This window comes from Helianthus annuus, chromosome 5, assembly GCF_002127325.2.
Source record: "Helianthus annuus cultivar XRQ/B chromosome 5, HanXRQr2.0-SUNRISE, whole genome shotgun sequence".
Taxonomy (NCBI): domain Eukaryota; kingdom Viridiplantae; phylum Streptophyta; class Magnoliopsida; order Asterales; family Asteraceae; genus Helianthus; species Helianthus annuus.
In genome coordinates, this window is record NC_035437.2 from 38,012,194 (window position 1) to 38,024,484 (window position 12,291).

The 12,291-nt window shown below is 37.7% G+C and overlaps 1 protein-coding gene across 1 annotated transcript; it reads left to right on the top strand.

The window, feature by feature from the left end:
• The first annotated feature begins 8,884 nt into the window (after positions 1-8,884).
• LOC110940307 (tetraspanin-8) lies at positions 8,885-11,683 on the top strand. Its single transcript, XM_022181851.2, has 2 exons — positions 8,885-9,490; positions 11,246-11,683. Exons 1-2 carry the CDS (start codon positions 8,975-8,977, stop codon positions 11,546-11,548), a joined length of 819 nt encoding a protein of 272 aa, XP_022037543.1. The 5' UTR covers positions 8,885-8,974; the 3' UTR covers positions 11,549-11,683.
• Positions 11,684-12,291: the final 608 nt, after the last annotated feature.

Consider the following 12,291-nt stretch of genomic DNA (forward strand, 5'->3'; position numbering starts at 1 on the left):
ATCAGTGTAGAGTATCCAAGGATCCTTAGTTTCCTCTAGCTGTTGGACTTCTAGTTTAGCTTCCCTTTGCAAGTCACTACTGAAATCTGCCACAAAATCAGCTAAGGCTTGGGATTTAATGGCTGTTCTAGGCTCATATCTTATATCATAAGCACTGAGCTTCACTGCCCACTTAGCCATCCTTCCTGACATTTCAGGTTTCCTGAGAACACTCTTAATTGGAAAATTAGTCTTAACAATAATGGCATGAGTTTCAAAATAATGTCTTAATTTAGTGGATACCATGATTAAAGCAAGGATAAGTTTTTCTAAATGTGAATACCTAGATTCAGCATCAAGCAAACTCTTACTTACATAATAAACAGGATGTTGTGTACCTTGGTGATCCTTAACAAGGACCGCACTTACTGCTTTTAAGGATACTGTGAGGTATAAGGATAATATGCCTCCCTTTTCTGGTTTCATCAAAGCGGGGGCTGAGGATAGGTAATCCTTAAGAGCTTTAAGGGCGCTTTCATGCTTCTCAGTCCATTCAAATTTCTTGTTTTTCCTCAGGATGTCATAGAATTCCTTGCACTTTTCTGAGGATTTGGATATGAATCTGTTTAAGGCTACGATCCTGCCTGTTAATCTTTGCACATCCTTAGCATTGGCAGGTGATTTAATGTTCACAATAGCCTTAATTTGCTCTGGACTTACTTTAATGCCCCTCTTAGTCACCATATAGCCTAGGAATTTACCTACTTTAACACCAAAATAACACTGGGAAGGATTTAGTTTCATATTAAATTTATCAAGGATATTGAATGCTTCCTCCAAGTCTTTAAGGTGATCCTCAGCTTTCTTAGACTTAACCACCATGTCATCTATATAGACTTCCATAGTGTGTCCAATTTGATCCTTGAACATCATATTGACTAGCCTTTGATAAGTAGCACCTGCATTTCTTAGTCCAAATGGCATAGTGATATAACAATAAATACCAGTTGGGGTCATAAAGGTTGTATCCTCTTGATCAGATGGTTCCATTTGAATTTGTTGAAATCCAGATGAAGCATCCATAAAAGTTAACAGTTCATGACCCGCGGTAGCATCCACCATGGAGTCAATGTGGGGTAATGGGAAAGGATCCTTGGGACATGCCTTATTTAAATCAGTAAAGTCGACACATACCCTCCACTTTCCATTTTTCTTTTGAAAAACAACCACATTGGCCAGCCATCTTGGATACTTAACCTCTCTTATCATACCTGCCCGGAGTAATTTTTCTACCTCCTCCTGGATAATGGCATTTCTTTCTGGTGCAAACTTCCTCCTTTTCTGATGGATTGGTTTGAATGACCTGTCAATGCCAAGTTTATGAGTGATTATATCCTTAGATATACCTGTCATATCTTCGTGTTTCCATGCAAAGGTAGATTTTCTTCTCTTGAGGAAGGATACCAAATCCTCTTCTATTTTGCCAAGGATCCCTGATCCTATGTAAATCTTGGATTCAGGATCATGAGGATCCATAAGGATTTCTTTCACATCCTGCTCTCTTGCCTCCAAGACATCCCTTGGAGGATACTTTAATTGCTATTGCTCTCTAGGCCTTGAGGCTGGTTTCATTGATGAAGTGTAGCAGTTCTTAGCCTCTTGCTGGCCACTCTCAATTTTTACCACCCCCATGGACTAGGAAGCTTTACACATTGGTGATAAGTGGATGGGACTGCCTTCATGTCATGTATCCAAGGCCTGTCAAAGATAACATTACAACAGGATAAGGAATCTATGACACAAATTTTTTGATAAGAATGTAATCCTTCTATATAGATTGGGAATTTGATGTCCCCTAGAGTATTCTTGGTCTCCCCACTGAATCCCACAAGCACTGAGGATCTTGGTATAATATCGGATTTAGGAATATTCATCTTCTTAAGGACATCAAGCTGGATGATGTTCACAGAGCTTCCTCCGTCTATAAGGATCCTGCGAACAAAATGGTTAGAAATAAAAAGAGTAATAATAAGACCGTCATGATGAGGATCCTAAATGTCAACACGATCATCCTCATCAAAAGTTATGACTTTATCCTTGGTAACACTGGATGTTCGAATGGGTCTGTCTCTATTATCCATCTTGGTTTCTTTGGCATGTCTTTTGGCTGCTAAAAAGGAAGTACCACAAATGTCTGATCCTCCAGATATAAAGTTTATAACTTGTGCATCTGCTGGAGGAGCTGGAGCTTTTTCTGGGATCCTTTCAGGATCCTGGGTTCTCGACTTCTTTCGTCCCAAAAGTTCCTTTAAATGCCCCTTGCTTAGCAAGTAACCAATTTCTTTTCTTAGTGCAATACACTCTTTGAGATGCCCAAAATCCTTGTGATAAGCACACCATTTTGATTTATCTTTTGTAGCAGCTGGTTTATCACTTTTTCTTGGCCACCTAGCTTTCTCACCTAAATCCTGCATTGCAAGAATCAGTTCATTGTTATCAACAGAAAAACAGTATTCAGAGATTGGAGGATAATCCTCATCATCCTCTTCCTGTTCCACTGCATGCACATTCTGGTTATCAGACTTGTTGTGGGATTTGAACTTGTTGTTCTTGAAAGAGGATCCTTGCTTTTCCTGTTTTGAGGATCCTGCTAGTCTTTCCTGGATCCTTTTGTCATCCTCTAACCGGATGAACCTAAGGGCCCTGGTTCTTACTTCATCGAGATTCCTGCATGGGGTCATAACAAGATCATCATAGAATAATGAATCCCTAAGCAAACCCATTTTAAAGGCTTCTACAGCCATAGCTATATCTAAGTTAAGGATATCTAAGGATTCCTTACTAAACTTAGTGATATAATCTCTAAGTGATTCATTTTGACCTTGAGTTATCCTATACAAATCACTAGTTAATCGTTCAAACTTTCTACTACAAGAAAATTGGTTATTAAACAAATTAACTAGATTAGCAAATGAAGTAATAGAGTAGGGGGGAAGACTTAGCAGCCATATAAGAGCTGATCCTGTAAGTGTGGATCCAAAACCCTTGCATAGACATGCTTCTTTCAACCTCTCTGGGATGGGGTTAATCTCCATCCTTTCTCTGTATTGAGCTATGTGTTCTTCAGGATCTGTGGAGCCATCATATAACTTCATGGTTGGTATCTGGAACCTCTTGGGTATCTCAGCATCACAAATAGGTGGTGCAAAACGAGATATCCTATGGCTCCCATCTGCAATTTCAGGAATAGGCTTAACCACCCCTGGAACACTGGATATCATATCCTTAAGCTTTTGTAACTCTTTAGCCATAGCTTGATTGATACATGTATCCTGCATAAGGCCATGGTTAGTGGTATAAGAATTATTGAAAGTGTTACCTCCCGGTGGATTTGTAACACCCCGAATTTCGTATGACACGTTCTAATATTTTAACCACAGAAATTTTGTGAAAAGAAATGGTAAATGTAATCTTTACCATCATTAAGGTTTTATAAATATTAATAAACCTAATGGCCTTATGTATGCATAAATGTTACTAGATTAATATGTAAATAAACAAAAAAGGGAAAGTGTTATGTTTTGAATAGATGAGGGGGTTAAACTGAAAATGATAAATTAAAACACCCAACTCAAGAAAAATGCCCAGTAAGTTGTATGTGGGTGTGTGCGATCGTGAATAGGGAACCAGGAAGAACTCCTCCTCATCTAACCCTAACTTCACAAATCCATCAAATTAAAAGGGAAATTGAGGGCTAGTTGAATGCATGAGCTAAGAATGGTGATCACCTAAGTATTTCTTACACCAAGTAAGTCGAATTTTGCAATTTGGTGATGTTTGATTTAATGGGTTTAGTATAATTCGTGAATGTAATGTTAAATTCAGTATGATTAACGGTTTCTAAGAAGGTTTAGACATCACTAGATGCTAAATTTTGAATATGAGCATGATTAGGGCAAAACCCACTTGCATGTCAAATAATGCTTAGAAATTGTGAAGTTTTGTATGTTAATTTGATTATTGATTAATGAAATTGTGATGAATAATTGATTTAGGACTATGTGCTCATGATTTGAATGGTAGATTTCAAAATAGTAGGAAGTCTATGTTGATCAATGAAAGAACTATGGAAATTGTGCTTAGGATGCTTGTACATTGTGCTAAACTAGTGATACGCACACAATGTGTTCGACGAAATGCCTAAGTGAGTTTAGTTATGGTTGTTTACATGGATACTTGTTAAGTTGATGCAATTTCTTTATGGCAATGATATATGTGATTAGTAGACGCCATAACATACTATAAGGATTGTGAAAGTAATGCTTATGAAAGCTAAAGTATGAGATTATGACATATAGGCACAAAGAAGGAAGAAGGCGCAAGTCACTCGAAGGCACAAGCATCTCAAGATCGCGGTAAGTTCATATGAACTTTATTTGCTCTAATGTAGAATTATGAATGGTAGTATTTGATTTTATAGAATTGTTGTAAATTTTCATAACGGGTTAAACAAAGTAAGTATGTTGAAGAGTATGGTATATATCGATTCATGGCGAATAAGTCGGAAAGGGATATGTGGGATGTATTCGGATGGAAGTAAGGTTGATAATAAGGAAACATAACATGATAATGGATGGAACAATGATAGGTAATTAGAGGGTTTAAATTGCTATGTGTTATGAAATAATAATGTTGTTGTTATGAATGATAGGTAAATCCCTTGCTTGATTGCGGCGTACCCGGACCGAACACACACACACACAATGTCGACCTTATGCGCTTCCGGTCCAAGTTGTTTATTTTGATGGGTTAACTTACCATTTTGTGTAGTAAATGTTAATTAGTAAGTGTCTAGTTTGTTAGTAAGAAGTTCAGATCCTAAACTTTTGTGTAGTATGTACAAAATGTTCATGGCGAACCTTATATGGTCTTAACTTTTGTTATGTTGGAAGTGTCGTAGTATTAATTATAATGGTATTGTTAAAAACAGGGAGAAAAGTACTTAATACGAACGGGTCATGTCAAAATTTTGTAAAATTGTAAGAATTTCATGTTGTTGGTCGAATGAGAAAATTTTGGGCGTTTCAGGATTCAAGCTTGGATTCCCGGATGTGAATCCATATTGTCGAGGCTCTGGTATGATTGAAGGACCAGAAGAAGCAATGGTTAGCATTGGAATGAAGTCTCCTTGATGGACATCAGAGCTTCCAGGTTGCAAACTTCTTAAGGATCCTTGATCCTGCAGAACATTGGACCCTTGATGCACTGTGAATGGGGGTCTTGGAGGATAATCCATGGATCCGAAAACCTGAGAAGATCCTTGAGGCTGAAAGGAGGATCCTTGAATCTGAGAGGATCCTTGAACCTGAGAGGATCCTTGAACCTGCGAGGATCCTTGAACCTGAGAGGATCCTTAAACCTGAGAGGATCCTTGAACCTGAGAGGATCCTTGAACCTGCTGCGTCCCCATGTATCCTCCTGAGCTGGTGAAGGATCCTGGATGCTGGAAGAAGGATTCCTGATGCTGAACAGAGGACCCCGATGGTTGAAAGTAGGATCCTAAAGCTTGAGTCATTGCCGATGATCCATTACGCATCCCTGCTAATCCACCTAAGTATTGGATATCTGGAACTGAAGAATGCTGGGAAGTTATGACCGGAGTGTCAAAGTTCAGTGATCTAGGCATCAATGGAGAATGATCCTCCACTGATCTCTTCTGTTTCTTGATATCACCAATCTCCTTGAGGATCTTTTCGTTGGTTTTGTCCTGCTCTTGTATGTGATCCCTCATCTGCAAAATCAAAGTAAAAAGGTCACTAGTAGTAGGATTAGAAGAAACAGAAGAAGTTGGTGGTTTTGAGAAAATAGGAGTCGGTCTCTTTTCAGCATTCTTCTGGGATCCAGAAGGTGGTGGAGGCAAAGGTGGAACGCCCTGTGAAGAACTGATTGTCGGCGCTGAACTTGAAATGTTCTTCGCTGAAGAAGCCATCTGCTTGGTTGTAACGAACCGAAATGATCACAAAAACAAGAATTCCTTAGGAATGAAGCACCAATGGCCCCACGGTGGGCGCCAAACTGTTTTGGTCAAAAATCAAGCAAAGATAATGCAACCAAATCTTTATGTGTGAGGTGTGATGCTTGAATCAATGAACAATATTAAGGATCACTCTGTAATGTAATGAACAAGTGACACCAAGATTTATACGAGGAAAAAGCCCTTGATCAAGAGATGATCTCCGGCATAAAAAACCTCAGGTGATGGAAACTACCGATCACCAACTTAAATAAAATAAAATGTGTGTTACAACTTCGGATGATATCGAGCTAGTTACAAGGATCACTAGAGTGAAATGTGTGACAATGGTGTGTAATAGCCGAGCAAACCGTTGTAAACTGATGAGAGCTGTATGAGTGTGTGTGTGTTAGCCAAAAATAGCCAAGTGTTCTAATTTAGCTCGCTATCCCCTTTTAAATTTAGCAAAATATCTAAATAACTAACTATCCGCAATTCATGCCCTCTCCCCACGATCTCCATAACGTTCACCATGGTCAAGCACGTGCGGAATAAAAGAGAATATGCTCCAGGAATATCGCCATGGCTAAGTCCAAACACGTACTCCTGCAAAACAATCTCATATTCAAAGTAGACAATCGTTAGTGTAAGGATCACTATAATGATCCTGGATCCTGATCCTACAATACTCTCTGAGGATCACCAATTCAGACAGAATTAGGGATCCCTGAACCCGATAGCAATTGAGGATCACTGATCACAGGAAAATCTTCCCCTAACAGCGACGGTGGTGGTTGTGGCAGTGGTGGTTACAGTGAGGGAGGGGGTAGATGGTGGTGGTGGTTAAAGGTGGAGATGGTGGTGGGTGGTTTAGAGTAGGGAAGATGAAGTGGGTGAGGTGGGTAGTGGGTCTTACATAAAATTTAATTATTAAATTATATTCTTTTAACTTTTTAGCTATTACTTTTAACACTAAGGGTATTTAGGTCATTTCAAACGCACTTGACTAATAAAACTAACCCCCATCAGCTTCAGGGATTATCTGAGAACAAATTTGCAAGAGTTGGGGACTATAGTTGTAATTATGAAAGTGTAGGGACTACAGGTGAAAACTGAGCAAACCATAGGAGACTATTCGGGCACTTTTCTCTTTTATCTGCGTTTGAATAAAAGTTAATTTTGATGTTCTTTACCATAAGAAACCAAACTGATTCCGACGGAATAACATCGATATTGGTATCGATTATCCGAAGAGATACCAATATATGTTTTTATAATTTCTAAACCAAACTGATTTCGAAAGTTAATTTTGATATAACAGATACCGTTATCACACCCATACTATAATTAAACGAATCAATGCATTCCGGGATGGGCCGTCACAAAACGAGGAAAATCCCACTAGAATATAAATTTAGTGAATTTTAATAATATAAAAATTTAAATGACAATGAAGCATGTTTTGGAAGCAAAGAGAATAGGTCTTCGGGCAGAGAAGAAGAGTGAACCTTCCGAGGCACCTCCTTCCTTCCCGTGTGCCGTAAGCGCGTGAGGTGTAACTCCCGTCCAAAATATCTGTCTTCTACTCTTCTTTTAACATTACCCCCTTCATATATCTTTAAGTTACACATCAAGTCCTCAAACTTATTCATACAAGCAAACCCATCCCCTATTTTTTAAGACAAAGATTACATTCTTTAATCGTAAAAGCAAATTTATAGGTATCGTTGGTCTTCATGTTCCCTGATATATTTTTTAGCCAAACTAACTGAACCTGCTATTTTGTTTCAAATTGGGTGATTGGTAGATTTCAACAATTTATGAACATGCTTAAATTACAAGTAGAAAAAAAAAACCTTTACATTAACTCACAAATTTTTATATAAAAAGAACAGAATTATTTAAAACACGCAACCGATTTCAAGTTCCAAACCGTGAATCGAACCAGTAAATCGGTTTCTATCATAAACCATACCATACCATATATACATATACAGTGGCGGAGCTTGACCAAAAGTTTCGAGGGGGCGGAAAGTCATGGGACCTAATTTATATATTATATAAATATTTAGGCAAAATGATTGAGGGGACAATCCTATATAATTTTAAAATTTTCGGACGAAAAACAGGAAATTTTACACTTCTAATAGAAACATTCGGGGGACGAGTGCACCCCCGATTTTACACTATCCTCCGCCATTGTACATACACATCAAATTGGCCAAGGCGGTGAATTTGCTTTATAAACATGATTAAGCCATGTTATATCATTAGCTCATTACCATGCTATTGCCATATCACCATTTCTCGTCTCCATCACTCATTCACCTCAACCTTTTCTTTTTAAAATAAATAGTGAGAGAAATATAAAGAGACACAACTGACATGAGAGCTAGGTCACATTAATCCTGCAAGGTCATGATGTGCGGTGTTCTCTCCCTCGCAAAACCTTCCCGAGAGTATAACAAATTTGACAATACCATTGATGATTAAGATTAAGAAAACGCGTACACTTTGTTTTATAATAATCTATTACCTTCACTAATAATATTTAGAAGTCCAAAATACAATAAGAAATAGTAAGGGGGAAGACTAGGCGAGTAGGCGGAGATCGCTAGTTTGATCCTTGAACTGAGCAGGTTTTATCTCACCGCATTGTCGTGTCTTCGGGTGGGTTTTCAAGGGCTTCGGCCCTAGGTGAGGGTTTTCCCCAGTTCAGAGACAAGTGTATCCCGATGTGATAAATTTCGCCAATAACCTATTTAAAGAATTCGTTAACCATTAAAAAAAAAATACTACAGGGGTATAATATACACTACATTCATATCAAAAGGAAACATTTATAAAATTCACCCAATCAACACTACAAAAACCCATCCCCCTTCCACTTCATACTCATCTTTTTTGCTTTAACCTTTTCTTCATCTTTTCATCACCAAAAAGTCTCAAACCTTTTCAAAACAAACAAACAATTTCACAACAATGGTTCGATTCAGCAACAATCTCGTCGGAATCCTCAACTTCATAACCTTCCTCTTATCAATCCCCATCCTCATCGGCGGCGTGTGGCTCTCACGCCAAGGCACTTCCGAATGCGAACGCTTTCTCGACAAACCAGTAATCGCTCTCGGCGTTTTCCTCATGATCGTCTCACTCGCCGGCCTTATCGGCGCGTGCTGCCGCGTGACATGGCTCCTATGGGTCTACCTCCTTGTCATGTTCTTACTCATCGTTTTGCTCTTCTGTTTCACCATTTTTGCGTTCGTTGTGACGAATAAAGGCGCCGGTGAGGTGGTTTCCGGTAGAGGTTATAAGGAGTACCGGTTGGGAGATTATTCCGGGTGGTTGCAGAACCGTGTGAGTAGTGAGAAGAATTGGAATAAGATTAGGAGCTGTTTGCAGGATAGTAAGGTGTGTAAGAGCTTGATTGATGACGGATCTAGTGGTGCTCCGGTTCCGGTTAATGAGTTTTATAACAGGCATCTGTCTGCTATTCAGGTAATTTGTTCAATTGTTTATGTTTTGATTTCGTTATATATTTTGTTAATTACTGAAGATCTGATTTATGTGGAGTTACCAATTGAGAAATTGAATAAGTTGTTGATGATCATTGTAGGTGTTGAATTATTATTATTATTATTAGAGTAGGTGTGAATTTTGTGCCAACATCATGAATAGGTTGACCTAGATCTATATTTTGGTGCAGTTATGATTAAAAAATAATGATATGTGTAAAAGTAGGGATGACTAGACCAGTGACGAAGTTTGAGATTTCAGACTGAAGGTCGAAAACGTATATACCTAATAAAATTATAAAACCGGGGTAGAAAACGTATATACCTAAAAAAAAAAAAATTCTATACGTTGAGCGAAAAGTTCGGGGGTCGGTGCCCCCGGCCCCTACAAAGTTGCGCCCCTGGACTAGACACCTGTTTAAGAAAATTACACTATTTAATTTTATACTTTTTTAAATAATAAAAATTAGAAATTTAGGCTCCATTATTTCTTATTGAGTAAATTGTCAAAATTGTCCATGAGGTTTGGCCATGCCAGTTTCATCCAAAACAACGTTTTTGTATTATATTGCCCCTTCGCTTTTGTGTTTTTTGGCCATTTTCATCCAAACGTCTTAACTTTTTTTGTCAAAATCGTCCCTTTTGGATGTTTTGTTATTTTCATCCAAATGTCTGACTGAAAAAACAAAGCAAATTAAACGTTTGGATGAAAATACCAAAAAATCATAAAAGTGAATGGCAATATGGTACAAAAAAATTGTTTTGGATGAAACTGACAAATATGCCCAAACTGTAGGGACGATTTTGGCAATTTACTCTTTCTTCTTTTTGGTATATAAAACATACCATTGTCTAACAGACATGAGGTATAAAGTAGTTAAATAAGTTGTATTCATCACATGAGGTATAAAGTAGTTAAATAAGTTGTATTCATCTCTTGTCATTAGACATGATAAGACCTGTTTTGCCGGCCCTATGTAAAGTAGCTCTTTTTGGTATAAGACCTGTTTTGACAAATGTTATAATTGTGTGTATAAATTATTTACTAGATTATAATACATTATATAGATTATAAACTTATTTTAGATGTATAATTTTTCTAGACTTGCATTAGTACAATAGAGGTTAAGAGTTTAAAACGAAAGAGAAGTATGTAATGGTTATATAGTTGTAATTTTTTGAGTAATACTAGTAAATATGTAATTTCGTTTATACCAGTTTTGATTAAAATTACAACCGGTTTTAACGAGCCAAACGAACCTGCGTACTGATGGTTTTCATGGTCTCGATGTTTTACATGGTTCTGATGTTACGGTTTTAATAACATTGGTTTTATACAACATCAAAGGGTCCATGTGGGACTAGTTGGAATTATGGTGATAAAGTATTTGTTTATGAAACTGCCTCTTTATAAAGTATACTAAAGTAAGTAACCTTTTACGCAAAAAAAAAAGTTGACTTTGACCTTTATGGATGCAAAAAATGTCTTTTGTGGTTATAAAATTGAGTTAGTTGGTAATGAAAAAGCCATGATGGGCTATGGGCTTTTTTATTTTTAAATAGAAAAGTGACCACAGGTTTAGTTGACATATATATTTCTAGTTGAACGAACCTGATCTTTTTATGAAACATACTTTTAACCGGAAAGCGTTTTATAAGTAAACGGGTCAAAATTCACTGATAATCTAACCGGTTTTCTCAAATATTGTCTAATCTGATTAATGTTATGTTATCGTAGTCTGGTTGCTGCAAGCCTGCAGACAGTTGTGGTTTCACCTACGTGAGCCCAACTAGCTGGACCAAGACCAACACAACAGCAGCCACCAACCCGGACTGCAATGCCTGGAACAATGATCAAAACATCCTGTGCTACAACTGCCAATCATGCAAGGCTGGCTTGCTTGATAACATAAAGAGTGACTGGAAAAAGGTTGCTGTCCTGAATGTGGTCTTCCTCGTGTTTCTCATCATTGTCTACTCCATCGGCTGTTGTGCGTTTAGGAACAACCGTGAAGACAACTCTTGGAAACGCTACCCTTAGACTCGGATGTTATTATTGTGTTTTCTTTTAAGTACTTAGATCGTTTTTGAGAGATGATTACTTTCTTTGTTTAGGTGTAAATAATGGATTGAGATTCTTGTTCTTGGTATTATAATTCTGTTATATTTTGTTTTATCTGGGTCAACTATTTAGAAATATTTATGGTTGCTGAGTGAGTCAAGCTCGAGTTCGGCTTCTTTAGCATAAGAGATTGTCTCATAGCTTTTCAAACTTGAGGTAAGCTTGGGCTTTTGGGTGATCTATGAGTAGCTAAGCTGGTCAGCAACATTTTTTTTTACCAAAGGATATTTTTTTTACCGAGGGATAAATTTTTTACCATAGGGTGTAGCCTAGTGTATCAATTGTCTACTTTTTAGTTATTGGGTGCATGATTAGTGGCATCTTTTTTAAATACACTTTCAAAGAAGAAGTAGCCTAGCATGTCAATGTGTGCTAGTAGCTCTAGGGCTGTTTACGAGTCACGCCGAATCGAGCAGATCTTTGTTCGTGTTTGGCTTGTTTACAAATCGAACTGAGTGGAGTGGCTCATTTAAAACCGAGCCTCAAATCAAGCGAACATTTTTCGAGCAGTAAATGTTCCGAGCGAGTGCCGAGCAAAGTTCGAGCAATTTGGACAACCGTGTCGCCGATTTAAATTTGCTGGGAGAGATAGTGACAATGTTTGGTCTCAAGTTTTATGTTTTTAAAAACATACACATTTCGTGGCATAATATTTTTCTTAT

Bases quoted from the DNA above. Each gene is read 5' to 3' on its own strand.
- LOC110940307 (XM_022181851.2), top strand. From the start codon at position 8,975: ATGGTTCGATTCAGCAACAATCTCGTCGGAATCCTCAACTTCATAACC. The intron at 9,491-11,245 runs GTAATTTGTTCA...ATGTTATCGTAG, and splicing joins GGCATCTGTCTGCTATTCAG to TCTGGTTGCTGCAAGCCTGC.